Source organism: Candidozyma haemuli (assembly GCF_002926055.2).
Source record: "Candidozyma haemuli strain B11899 chromosome Unknown A_2014730914, whole genome shotgun sequence".
NCBI lineage: Eukaryota > Fungi > Ascomycota > Pichiomycetes > Serinales > Metschnikowiaceae > Candidozyma > Candidozyma haemuli.
Window position 1 is genome coordinate 1,769,841 of NW_020289906.1, and position 13,445 is coordinate 1,783,285.

General features: G+C 46.0%; 7 protein-coding genes across 7 annotated transcripts; 5 read left to right on the plus strand and 2 right to left on the minus strand. All coding sequences in view use genetic code 12, as the record gives it.

Annotated features, from left to right (window-relative positions):
- Nucleotides 1-32: 32 nt before the first annotated feature.
- CXQ85_000759 (TFIIH/NER complex subunit) lies at nt 33-1,178 on the plus strand (the record flags this gene model as incomplete). Its single annotated transcript, XM_025484493.1, has 1 exon — nt 33-1,178. The coding sequence occupies one exon, from the start codon at nt 33-35 to the stop codon at nt 1,176-1,178; it is 1,146 nt and encodes a 381-aa protein (XP_025342708.1).
- Nucleotides 1,179-1,301: 123 nt separating this feature from the next.
- On the plus strand, nt 1,302-2,030 carry CXQ85_000760 (uncharacterized protein; the record flags this gene model as incomplete). The annotated part of the gene is made up of 1 exon (XM_025484494.1): nt 1,302-2,030. One exon carries the CDS (start codon nt 1,302-1,304, stop codon nt 2,028-2,030), a length of 729 nt encoding a protein of 242 aa, XP_025342709.1.
- A 265-nt stretch (nt 2,031-2,295) lies between these two features.
- CXQ85_000761 (uncharacterized protein) lies at nt 2,296-2,715 on the plus strand (the record flags this gene model as incomplete). Its single annotated transcript, XM_025484495.1, has 2 exons — nt 2,296-2,327; nt 2,379-2,715. The coding sequence occupies 2 exons, from the start codon at nt 2,296-2,298 to the stop codon at nt 2,713-2,715; spliced, it is 369 nt and encodes a 122-aa protein (XP_025342710.1).
- A 78-nt stretch (nt 2,716-2,793) lies between these two features.
- CXQ85_000762 (uncharacterized protein) lies at nt 2,794-4,491 on the minus strand (the record flags this gene model as incomplete). The annotated part of the gene is made up of 1 exon (XM_025484496.1): nt 2,794-4,491. The coding sequence occupies one exon, from the start codon at nt 4,489-4,491 to the stop codon at nt 2,794-2,796; it is 1,698 nt and encodes a 565-aa protein (XP_025342711.1).
- A 532-nt stretch (nt 4,492-5,023) lies between these two features.
- EXO84 (exocyst subunit) lies at nt 5,024-7,270 on the plus strand (the record flags this gene model as incomplete). The annotated part of the gene is made up of 1 exon (XM_025484497.1): nt 5,024-7,270. One exon carries the CDS (start codon nt 5,024-5,026, stop codon nt 7,268-7,270), a length of 2,247 nt encoding a protein of 748 aa, XP_025342712.1.
- A 50-nt stretch (nt 7,271-7,320) lies between these two features.
- On the minus strand, nt 7,321-9,195 carry QDR3 (Qdr3p; the record flags this gene model as incomplete). Its single annotated transcript, XM_025484498.1, has 1 exon — nt 7,321-9,195. The coding sequence occupies one exon, from the start codon at nt 9,193-9,195 to the stop codon at nt 7,321-7,323; it is 1,875 nt and encodes a 624-aa protein (XP_025342713.1).
- Nucleotides 9,196-12,072: 2,877 nt separating this feature from the next.
- CXQ85_000765 (putative acyltransferase) lies at nt 12,073-13,344 on the plus strand (the record flags this gene model as incomplete). Its single annotated transcript, XM_025484499.1, has 1 exon — nt 12,073-13,344. One exon carries the CDS (start codon nt 12,073-12,075, stop codon nt 13,342-13,344), a length of 1,272 nt encoding a protein of 423 aa, XP_025342714.1.
- Nucleotides 13,345-13,445: the final 101 nt, after the last annotated feature.

Genomic DNA, 13,445 nt, shown 5'->3' on the forward strand with positions numbered 1-13,445 from the left:
ACCAACCTTCAACTACCTCATACTTACTCCACATGGACAGCATCGCTGACAGTATCTATACAGATGTTCCTGCTCCAGAGGAACTCAACGACAATCCATCGCTTCTAACGGTCATTTTCGAGCTCACGCCGAGAAGTTGGTATGCCCTTCGCAACCAAGTGACAATCCAAGAAACAGTGAAAACCCTCTTGGTATTCTTGAACGCCCATCTTTCCTTGAATAACAGTAATCAGGTATGCTTTATTTTGTCGCTGCCGTTTGGATCAGACATTTTGCACCCCAATGTGGAAAGTCTGCTTGAAGAGCAGCATGAAGATGGAGCCAGTGATAAACCTACATTGGTGAACAAAGGCATGTACCGTAACTTTCGTCTTGTGGACGAGATTGTTATGCAAAAGATAAACAGTGCTCTTGAGAAGATGTCACTGCAGCTCGACCTGGAAGCTAACCAGAGGTCAACGGTGGCAGGTGCTTTGCTGCGAGCCTTGACATATACAAATAGACTTTTGCACGTCGACCAGTCTATTTCGACTACTACAGGGTCTGCTATTAATTCTACTGCATCTACAATGGGCTCTCTGGGCACAACCAGCACATCTGGCAACCCACTGACGACCTCAATGCATGCTCGTGTGCTTATTGTCACTCCTAATGATACATACGAGTCTAACTATATTGCCATCATGAACTCGATTTTTGCCGCTCAGAAAATGAAGGTACCTTTGGATGTGGCAAAGCTTGGTGGCCACCAGGCGCCTTATCTACAACAGGCAGCTGATGCTACCAATGGTGTTTATTTGCATATCAAGGAACCACAAGGGTTGATGCAAGTTCTTTCTACAGCATACTTTCTTGAACCATCGCTTCGGTCGATCGTTATTCTTCCGACTAATTCGAATGTCAATTATAAGGCCAGTTGTTTCATTACTGGAAAGCCCGTCGATATTGGCTTTGTCTGTTCAGTGTGTCTATGCATCATGAGTGTAGTCCCTAAACTGGGACACTGCCCTACCTGTCAGTCCAAGTTCGATGAAAGGTTTTTGGAAAGACTAATAAGGGGTCCTGTCATTGCTAGGAAGAAGAGAAAGGTCGAGAATGGTTCGGGTACTCCGGCTGCAAACGGCGATACCAGTAAAACCCCAGAAGTGGGTACACCTGCTCCAAAGGATCAAGAATAAAAGAACAAGAAAAATTATGTTTTGGAGACCCCCACGTCTTTATGAATTTTGATGACATTCACGTGTTTTATCACGTGCAGAAATCGACTTTTCGGCTGGAGCTGGCTCAGAAACATACCAGCCATGACATCCGACAGAAAACGCCAAAAGGTCGAAGAACCTCGATATACGCAAGGGCCTCTAGATGAAGATTTCGGTCAGCATCGTGCATTTCCCTTGGATGCTGCTCCAGATGACGGTGAAGATTCCCAAGTGTACCAATACTTAAGCTCAGTAAGGAAAGAAGCAGAAGCAGACCAAGGGTTTCATTACGTGGAAAGATCCAAAACAGTAAAGAAGGAGTCAGAAGCATCTGATGAGTCAATTGTGCCTCAGGAAGTGATTGATGAGATTATGAAAAGCTTTGATGCTCTGAAGAAGGCAAGAGATGAACGTCTAGAAGAGCAGGAGGAGGAGGATACAGAAGAAGCTGAATTCGCTGTTCCTGAATCAGCGGCAGAGTGGAGAAAGAAGATCTTTTCTGAACAACCAGATGCTCAGTTCTTGGAGTTCCTTGAGCATACCACAATCATCAAGCTTATCGTATACTACACGAAATGGCTTCTGATCAACATGCCTGAGCAATTAGGCAAATGGATCTTCACAACTTTCCTTCGTCTAGATCGAGATCTAGATCACAAGGAGACTGCTATAGTCCGTGACTTGGGCAAGAAAGCCGTCAAACTACGAGCCAAGGTTGAAGAAGCCGAGGACGTCTCACCAATTCCAAAGCACATAATTGATATGACTCTAGTGATTGTCGGCATTCACTTTCGCCAACGGGATCTTCTCAAGAAAGACTTCTCCTTGTGAGAAGTTGTGGAGAAAGATGTCTCCTCGTGAGGTCATGAATGGCTCAATGGCTTCAACACAAAATGAGATCTCCCCAATACAAAACAAAAGGAAATACTGGAAACCCAATGGAAACAAAAAAGAAGTTAAACCATCATATTAATCAATACCATCACATCGTATCTAGTAGTTTCACCATCCAACTACCCTGGAAAGTTCTGTACATGTCGCGGCCACATAAATTGCGAATATCAAAAGTTCAACGACTCCAACTGCCCAATTCACCATGTCCAGAAAGAGAGAAGATTTGGTAGTACCGTATGTAAAGCACCAATAATATCAAATCCTGTGATTCCTACTAACACACAGATACCACCACGTTCCAGCTAAGGCCAGAAACGATGCTGGTAGCATGATCTCCCAGACACTTCCAATGGCAGCCATGTTCATGAGAAACAAGCTTATGTCGTGGTGTGCTGTGTTTTTGGCTCTCCAGGCCTACTTGACTGAGCCAATTAACAAGCCAGAGGATGATGCCCAGGCCGGTTCTCAGCCTCCATTGTTGAGATTTGTGTTTGCCTTGGTCTCCTTGCTGACCTGTTACCTTGACCTTTTCTTCCCAAGCACCAACCCAGCTATCAAGAAGAGTGCTCTTTCCAAGGCTACTGAGACTGTGTCTTCGATTGTGTCGGAGGCTACCAGCTGATCCAGTTGTGTCTCTGTTTGTCGATTTTATTTCGCCGCTATAAATACATAATATTACAAATTACAGGTCTTTTTCCGATCACTCATCGTACCCGTTCCACTTAAGCACCACACTCTCGCTACCTTTGTAGCATACTGTGAGTAGTTCATTTTTGCTGTCCCACGCTATGTCGCATATGCCCACATCTTTGGCGTCCTCCTGCTCCTTGAACTCGAAGAACCCAAGACACCTTAGACTGGTAGTTGTACCTCTGTAACGTTTCGTGGCAACATCCCATATCGTCACATTTCCAGTATCATCACCAATGGCCAAAAAGCGAGCGTCATGAGATAAGGCGCTGGCGAAGATTAATGGGTTACTGGTGTCAATGGAGTTTTCCTCGCCAAAGTGGTAGCTGTCGGGACTCTTGAATATATTAGTGCTTCTGATGGCTTCTCCTGTGAAAGCATCCCACACATTAACAACACCGTCCATGGATACAGAGAGAAGCTCGTTGCCTTGAACGTCGCTGGGTCCTGTGAGCCAATGAAGTCCCACAATAGGAGATGTGTGGTAGCTGATGTCAGTCTCGTTTTCGGTAGAAACATTGAGCTCCAAAGCATCACGCGATGACAGACTGTTCCATACCTTGATGGCATAGTCAACATCTGAAGCGGAAGCCAAAAGCTTGGAAACAGGACTGAATGTGAGATTAGTTATTGGATTAAGGTGACCAGCAACAAGACCAACAGTAACGACTGACTCTGCAGACCCGAATGGAGCCTGGGGATTAACTGAATTTATCTTGATAGCATTCTTGGATGTGGCTAATGCAAACTTGTTTTCGCTGACCCAGCATGCCTCGAGACAGGTTGAACTTGGACTGTCCTGGCTTCGGAGCTCTTGAATAGGTGTAAGGTTATCTCCTTCCCATATACGCACAGTGGCTGAAGTATCGATAGTAAGCACGAATTGGCCTCTCGGACTCCACAGAACGGTGTGGAGGGGAGCTGCAACTTTAGTGGAGTCCACTGGGGTATTTACAATATTCTTTAGTTTGCCATCAGGAGTCCATGCTCTTATTTCTCCGTTAATGCCAGCCGTAAGGACCATGGTCCCCAGAGGAGACCACGAGACGGTGGTTATTTCGTTTGGTAATGGAGTCTGGTCATTGCCGTTTATAAGTGGTGGATAATTTAGCGTAACGTTTTCTGCGATGGTGCCATTTTCCAAGGCTAGGATCTTCGCTGTCGAGTCATCACAGCCATACGCTAGCACGGAAGTACTTGGGTGGTATTGAGCAGCTAGAGAGCTGGAAAACTTTGTGGATGGCGCTAAAAGCTTTGTCGAGAAGTTGACGACCTCGGGAACTTCTTCCTCTGGTTCTTCGGCCTCTGCGTCGTTCTTGCCATTGCTCAAAGCCGTAGCCGAATCAGCATCCATATCAACATCGTTGGAGCCGTTTTCAACAGCAGAATCTTTCTTTAGCGTGAATCGCAGAGCGTCCTTCTCCAGCCCACTATCCACACGGTTTTGGTTATCTTTTAGAATAGCATTCACAAGCGAAATCCGCTCGTTTTTCCCCTCTGCAGCATCCTCGACGAACGTATAAAGAATGCCTTTCTGAACTAAGTTGACCAAGCAGCCTGGTTCTATCGAGTCTATTAATTTGTTCTTCTCATGTTCGTATTCAAGACAGTGGGAACCTTGCTGTAGGGCATAAGCAGCTAGCTCAAACCCGCTTTCCTGGAGATACCTCCAGATAAGGTAGTTGAGTTCTAAACTCGTGAGGGACATTAGCACGTTGGATAAAAAAGCAGGTTGTAGTTGAAGATGAAAGTTTGACTTGGGTGCTGGTTAGTGCAGGAGCCAGCCATATTACCAGTAACGAAAAGGCAACCAGAGGAAGAAAGAAACGGACAAAGGGGGATTTTGAAAGTGATTTTTTTCTACTGCCACTTTTTTTTGAAAAGCACTACCATTTTCAACTTTTTTATGATTTATCTTCAACCGTCTTTCCCAGATGGTACCACTATTTGATACTTTTGTTCGCACTCTCCGAATGTAGCGAAAGTCTGTGTTTTCTGCTATTTTTTTCGGGTGCTAAACATGCTAACTGGGAATAGAACAACTCTGAAAAATCCACTTTTTGGTAAAAATTAAGGAAAACCGGATAATCCATCTCAAATCCCTCACTGCTTGGCCCTACCATCCTTTTCATATAAAAAACACCCAAAACTTGCCCTTTCTGTACTTCCTGTGCTGGACACGCCTCGAGCCAACCTCCACACTATCTACACAACTGACCTGGTAAGTGTCTTTATTCAATATGGACACTAGGCTGAACAGGAAAAGCAGGGCGCCATGGCACTCTGGCGGGGCTGCCAAACAGGCCCAGGCGAACCCATACGCCAATGTCAATGTTCAACAAGGAGTGCCTGAAAACGATCCATATGGCAATTCGTTACAGGTGCCCAAGACGGCAGCGTCAAGCAGAAGACACAACAGAAGAATGTCGATCCAGGCATCTGCAGCGAATCAGTTTGACCCTTCGTCGATGCCTCCATTGCCCAACCAACCGATGTACCGAACAGCAACGAACAATTCCGACGTGGGGCTGGTTCGAAGCTTCGCTACCCACCGCAGAAAGTCCAACGAGGACGATATAGTACAGATCATCAAGACTGAGCTTCACGATAAGGATGTCACTGTGATTGACGATTTCTATAAGTCTTTGCTTGTTCAGAAATCTAATTTGGATAACGATATCAAGAATAGAATCAACACCAACCAGAAGAATATCTTGCAATTGACGGATGATCTTAGGGTGACTCAGGAAGAATTGGTTACGCTTCGTGTTCTGACAAAGGAGCTTTATCAGATTTTGGCTGAATTTGCCGAATCTGCTGAGAGACGACTTGCTATTGAACAGGAGACGCCTAAGAATGGTTCCCAAAGCTTCAATGGTGCTTCGCTTGATATTCCAAACAAGAGAAAGGATAGACTGTCAGTGTTAGTGCTCCAGAAAATGTGGGCCACGGAATTGCAGTCTCTTTTTAAGCATGTTGACGGTGCTCAGAAGTACATCCAGGCTATTCCAGGTAGACACGTCTTGGCAGAGAGTGGCCGTTGGCATGAGATCAATATCGGTACGTGGAAGCCTAGCCGTCCAATCCACTTGTTTTTGCTCAATGATTTGGTTATGATCGCTACACGTAAACTGCCCCAGGAAGGCAGCTCGAAACGTCTACAGGCCATTTACTGTTGGCCGCTACAGAATGTCGACATATCGGAGATAAACGCTCCTAGCCAGATCTCAAGCCGAGACGGTAGTAAGGTTCATGTTATCAATCTCCGAGCTCCATCTTTCAGCTATGTCTACCAAACTGATAGATATGACCACTTCACTCGCGTGTTAAACGCCTACCAGAAAGGAAAAGCCGAGCTCGCTCAGAAGAACAAACAATTCGAAGAAGAAGAACAAAGAAACCCAAGGGTCAGCGGAGAATATGGCTACGGCTTCAATAGCAGCACAGCCAGTCTACATGATGATAAGCTGGAGCTGCGTCACTTGCGTGAATCGCTTCGTTCTTCTGGTCTTCAAGGCCACTCACGTAGTGGCTCTACTGAAGAGGTTGGGTTCAACCGCCGCACAAGCGGACAAAGACACAGCAATGATGTCATTCTTCAGGACATTTCTGCCAGGGTTCACTCCAGAAATAGATCTCATGACTATAACAAGGAAGCCGGTATCAAGAAGCCTGGTAGCGACAAGCTGCCCCACAGATTATTCTTGGAACTTAAGAATGCCGAAGATAAGCTCGACGAGGTTGATGTCGATTTAGCTCACAACAATTACTCCCAGGCTACTCAACTCATGACGATCATTGACCAGAAGGTAGCTAACATTGTTATGCGGGTGGCTGGATTCAAATCAAAAGAGACCGATGAGTCACTAGAAGAACTTAGGATCCTTGTGGATGTTGTGAAGCTTAAGTTGAGCAACAGACGTTTTAAGATTCAGCAGAACCTCCAATTTGACCTACAACACAATATTCTGACTTACACGAATGAGACTATTCTGGAGCTTCTTAGCTACTACTCACAATTTGACATGCAAAGCGAAGGTATTGCAGCGATCTTGGAAGCATTGTCCTCACATCTTTCAAAAACAGTTGGCAAGCTTATATCAAATGCTCACGGTTCCACAAAAGTTGACATCATCAACTATCTTGCTAACTTGACCATTATCTACGTTCTGATAATACGTCGTGCATTGCAAATTTATGGAGAATGTATCGAAGGTTTGCTTCACGACTCACGCCATGGTAATCTCGATTCCAGTGGGTTCATTACTTGGTGTATATCTGAAATGTCTCAATTGGTCGGAATCATCAAGAAACATGCCGAGGAGACGTTGTTGTTCAAGGAAGATAAAATATGGTTTATCAAGGATGAACAACACTACAGAGAGCTAGTTGCGATTATCTTACCCCAACTATCGTTCTTGAAAAAGGAAGGGCTCAATGTGGATTACCTCTTTGAGGATATCCTTCATTGCCAGAAAAAATTATAGGGACATTAGATGTATTAATGCAATAAATAGGTTTAATGGATATGTCTAGGTTAGAGACGTTCATAATAATCCATTATATCATAACGCTCACGAAGTTTAGCTCCCAGGCGCTTAAGGAAGTACAACGAGATGCCAAACACGGAAATAACGCCGGTAATGATGGAGAATAGAACACCAGTTCCAAGGGCGTTAATTAAAGGAACGGTGACAAAGGTTGCAATTGCTGCAAGGATTTGACGAACCAAGTTATTAAGGGCAACACCGGTTGCACCCTTACCAGGCAAAACGTCAATAAGGTACGTGACAGTGACACCAATAATAAGCATAGAAGCGAATCCAAAAAGGGACGTTCCAATCAATGGAGTGACCCAATGTTCACCATACTTGAGGCACCAACCGAAGATCAAACATGCTGGGGGATAAAGGCACATGGCGGTGATAACGTTCCAAGAAATACGAGCTTCTGGTTTCATATCACCATTGTTTAGCTTAGCATGGCGTCTGATCAAACGGTCATTCCATTTACCACCAAAGATGGATGCCAAAATGTATGTCACGGAGTTGGGGATATACATAAGACCAACAATAACAGAACTGAAGTTGTAAGGTTCCTTGGCGTACACTTCTGTGATGGTGATGTTGAAAAAATAAATAACACAGAAACATATGGATGAGTAGCAGATTGTGAGTGCCACAGGAGGGTAAGTGAGAAGAATGACGGCATGAGTTGGGCGAATAAAGTAGTCATAAAGGATATGAGACCATTTGGTATGGTCGATGGGTTTCTTCTTCTCTGCTTGAATCATCTCTTGTTCCTTGATTCGTTTAGTGTACGCCGATTGGTTAGTGGTGAGCCTTGATAATGTAGGCATGACAGGATCACAGGCTGTTTCATCATTGAGGATCTCGCGACGCAAGGACGAGTTCTGCGAGAGATTAGTTGCAAAGCGTGTAAGTTCAGCTTCAGTGGGGCCGTTAGGGTCTCCCTCGTTAGCTGAACCGAGCTCTTGTCTGAGCCTATCACGCACAGCAGCCATGGAGTCCTCCTTACGCAATGTTTCTGGTAGAAGGAATACAATGGTAAGCACGTTGATTCCACAAAAGATCACCATAACCCACATGGTGGCTCTCCAGCCCCAAGCTTGAGCCACAGCACCACCAATAATGGGCGACAAGAATGGACCCAAGAGCGGACCCAAGTAGAAAAGACCCAAAGCGTAACCACGCTCTTCTTGGATATATAGATCAGAAACGGTGGCAGCACCACAGGCTTGCACGGCTGAAGCACCCACACCGGCTAGAAGACGTAGCACGATAAGAGCACCAATTGAAGGGGCCAAACAACAGCCAATGGAAAATGCAAAGAACCAGATGAACGATATAACGTAAACACTTCGTCTGCCGTGTTTCTCTGAAAAGTTAGACCACCAGATCGGGAAAACACCCAAGGAGATCAAGTAGATACCCACTGAAACATTGACCACCGAGGACGAAGTATCTAGGTCGTCCGACACGTCTCCCACGGCCGGCAAGATGATGGAAGTTCCCATAGGACCAGTAATACCCGCAAAAGCCACAATGATAACAATTAGAAACTTGATATTGGGCGTGTAGTTTCTAGCGTCGTCTAGTTCAGGAACGATGGAAAGTTGCGCTAGAAGACCTCTTCTTGCAGAGCGAGCCACAGCATGAGTTTTCATCTCCTTGATGGACATCTTCTCCAGCACAGCATGCAGCCTTGTCAGGCCCTGCTCCAAGTCAGGGAGCGGTTCTTCACGACTGGGCGATGAAGAGGCCGGAGTTACGCTGGACTTATGGCTATAATGATAAGTTTGTGGTGCCTGGGCCAGTCCTTCAGTATTGGAGTCTAGAGACGCCACGGAGCTAGCTAGCGAGGCAGCCGAAGCCGAACGAGAATGGGGCATGGCGTGTTTCTTGGTTATAGTGTGTGGGTGTTAAGTGTAGCGTGAGTGGAAGCAGTCTTGTGGAAAGTGGAAATTAACGGCGGCTAGTACCCAAATCAGGAAATGAAAAACACGGTATAGTCACGATGGAGAAGCAAAAGATCACCAGAAATAACCGTTGGAAGCAAAAGAACAAGTGGGATGTGGAAGAAAAAAAGGATGGTGCAAACAAAGGGTGGAGCCTCGGCCGGTAGGAACTTGAGACCGATCCAGCGCAGGTGAAGCGCAGGTGACAAAGACGAGCAAAAGTGGAGCTCCCACAGAGCCAAAGGTAGTGAAAAAAAGAGACAACGGTGAGGAAGAAAAAGGGGAAGAAGGAAAAGAAGGTGGGAATTGGTCTCTATTTATACTTGTTGCCCGTGTTTGAACCCCTTATCCTTTTTGGTGGTTTTTGGTGATTGGTTGGACTTGGGGTTGGCGGTGGGGGATCGGGCCAAAAGTGGTGTACAGCCGTTGTGCGGCAGTTAGCCAAAGCGCTAGTGTGATAGTTAGATGGAGATTAAGAGAGGGGGAAGTGTTAAGTAAGGAGGGGCTGGAAAATTGATTTTTCCGTGACTAATGGATAGATGTGGATGATGGTAAGGAGGGAATTTAGATAGCTCTTCTGGTGGGTCACTTTCGTGTTTATAGGTGCTAACAGGTTAATGCAAGGTTTCACAAAAGCGAGCAGCCGCTGTCATCGGGACATTGACAGGTGCAGCCGACAGAGCCGTACATGAAAAAAACACAGGAAACGACAGGAAATGACAGAAAAAAAAAAATAGACAGAAAACGGTGGGTAAAGTAAAAGGGATGAAATTGAATTGAACTAGTGGCTTGACTTGTCATTGGCATTGTTGTCTCTTTCACAAGCTCTGTGGTGATTTTCGCAACCAAGCGCAAACGGATCAACTCAACAAAGACCGAACCGATGAAATGTGTCAATGTCCGGTGGCTTGGAGGACCAAGGGTTTCGGAGAATCACGGAACACGGGAGCGTACGTACCGTGAGGTTACGGTATTTCATGTGTTGCTGACAGATAAGCGCTGTGATTTGCGCCCTTGCTGAGACTGAGAAGATGTGATTCGCAGCCACAGAAGAGGTGGAGGGAGGTAGTGGAGGTATGGTTAGAACGTGGGACAAGGAGTGGATGGAGTTTGGATGAGAGTTGGCAGAGGGTCTTTGGGAAGTAGCAGTATGGATGTGGAAGGTATGGCTGTGTACTTAGTATGGCTGTGGAATAGTGTGGTGGTTACTGTTAAAGAAACAGTGATACAGCTCATCTGTTTCTATAGTCCCAGGTGAATGAAAGTTTAGATAGGTAACCAGACACCTAGGAAACAATTACATACTTTTTAAAAGGAGTCGTTATCGACTTGACCATTCCATTTGGTAGCGGTTCTGGGTGGTTCCTCCGCCCGGATATAAGAATGGCTGCGAAATGGATCTGTTTCACATCTAGGGGGAATGGAAGAGGAGAAGCCACAGGAGGGATTCACTGCCTGAAAAGATGAAGGGAATATGGATGATTTAAGTAAGGAGGGTGTTGAATTAGTGGCAATACGTTGAACAAGGGAGTCCTTAGTGGTCTTTTGTATGGACTGGCTTATGCTCATATGCTTATACATGTAGGGACCAGAGCCAATGCCATTCCAATAAAATACCTCTCTTTCTCAACATCAAGCCACCCAGAGATGTCTATGCCTTTTCAAATAAGTCCAAGAGTCGCTTCTTGCCTAACTTTACAGCTTCAAAGCACTTTGTATACCAACTGCTTCTTCTTGCTGGTTACAAGCACCGCCCGGATAAGACAATCCACTTATCGCAAACAGGAACTAATCGACCCAACAAGTTGGCCAAATCAAGAGGAGAAGATAGATAATACCTTAACTGACTTACATTCCCTGGGATCGTCCCAGATAAAAACCTTGTTCTCTCCCTTCCAAAGCTTAAATGCCCTAGCTAAGCCGTACACAGAGATAGACCCTGAAGGTATGCGCCTACCCGGAAGGCAGCAAAGACCCCATAGATTTCGTAACCTCCACAAACAACCCCACCACCAACCTTAACCTGGAACCACCAACCACTCCCACCCATACACCTTCTTACCCAAAAACCGTTATTGTGTCTCTTTCTTCTCCTTCGATACGTCACTGGACCGAGGAGCTTCGGTAGAGGAATGGCTGCGAAAAACAGAATGACCCAACAGCCACTGGTCAGTAGAACCCCCATGTATTTGGCCTGATTTTGGTCCAAATCGACCAGGAGTTTCGGAATAGCCTGGCAGTACCTACCTACCACGATTTATGACATAAAAGATCCAAAAACACCCAAGAACCACCTTTGCTGCGCAACTATATGCTACCATTGCCAAGGCCACTGGCCAGCTGAAACGACCACACAAAACTACCTAAACACAGCAAAGAAGGTTTTTCTGTTTGTGATTCAACAGGGGCACCGTTTCTCCAAACACCCTAGTTGCTGTTTTGCTACCAAACGTAAACGTACATCTCTTCACTACCACTCTCTGCTCCACAGTAGCTCAGCTCAGCTCGGCTCAGCCATAACGGTCGGGCCCTCATTACACCAGACCAACACTGAATTTTCCAACCCCACAAACAAGTATAAATACCACCCCAATCCCCTTCCCTTTCTTTGAGTTCTTACTCTTTTCTTTCTCCTCCTCTCCTCATTCCAGCGCATCCATTCTCTGGCCCGAGGGAAGGCCCAACTTTCGGCCAGTTTCGCACCCTCACTCTTGTCTACTTTTGCCCTTATAGGCCTCAAGTGATCCATAACCAACACCACTGTTCTTCTTCGGTACCTGACGCCACAACAGCGAAAAACCGTCAATTGTCATGTTGTCTCGCCACTCTTGGCCAGTGATCGTGGTGCGTTCGGTTTTTGCCGTGCTAACCTTCATTTTCGGTTGCTTGTCTCTACGGTTCACTCAGCAAGTGGCCTGGGCGCTTCTTAGGAAACATAAGAAGGCGTACCATGCTATGATCAACTTGACCAAACTTCACTTCTTGCAGCTTCTAAGCTTCCTCACGGCCTTGATCAACCCGCTGAAAATCACCGTTACTTTCGATAAGACGACGCTTCCTGATCTGACCTCGTTTAGGGTCGATTCCCTGGGCAACTTGATCTCCAGTCTCCTGCCAAACTCGGTGTGGATTTCAAACCATCAGATTTACACAGATTGGTTGTTTCTTTGGTGGTTGTGCTATACGGGCCGTTTTGGTGACTCTGTCTATATCGTGCTTAAGGCTGCATTGGCTAAGATTCCAGTCTTGGGCCCGGGAATGGAGAACTATAAGTTCTTGTTTTTGCTGAGAAAATGGGATTTGGATAAGGTCAATCTTACCAACAGCTTATTAGAAATCGATGCCGATGCTCGTGGTCTTGGCCCGGCCTCTGGTGTTTCTCATGTCACTTCTACTTCCCAGTCTACTACGCTACCGGGCGTCCTGATCTGGCCAAAGGGTAAGGTGCCAGAAGCTGCTAAGGATTCTACAGTGATTTGGCCTTACCAGATGATTATCTTCCCTGAAGGTACTGTCATGTCTCCACACACTAGAGAACGCCTGGACAAATTTGCAAAGAAATTGGGCCGCCCGGTTTTGAAGCATACTTTGCTTCCGCGTGTCCGTGGGTTGTTCCTTATGTTGCGTTCGTTGAGAGATACCGTTGAATATGTCTACGATGTTACCTGTGCCTACACTGGTCTTACTGCAGATGACTACGGTGAAGAGGTGTTCACCCTTAAGGCTTACTACCTCAAGGGCTACGGCCCCACTGCAATCAACTACCACATTCGTGCGTTTGCGCTTAAGGATATTCCTTTGGGCGACGACGATCTGGCCGATGTGGACAATGTGCCACCTGAAACCTTAGAAGCATTCGAAAAATGGTTGTTAGACATCTGGTATGAAAAGGATGAACTCATGAAGGAGTTCTTTGAAAATGGTCTGTTCACCAAGGCACCTTCTCTCTCTCCTGACACCACCACGGTGGAAGCAGATTTTAAGTTACGTTCCAGTTATGAAATTCTCGGCCCATTCATGGTCACCGTTGTGGCGGTGGTATTGGTCCGCCTTGCCTGGGTTTTGTTCTGGAAGTTTTTCTAGACGGGTCTTTTGCCTTTAAAATACACATATTCTATTGTCTGCGGCGCCTTCAAAATGGCTGCGAAAAACCCTTCCTCACGCATTTGTGGATACCTTGAAAC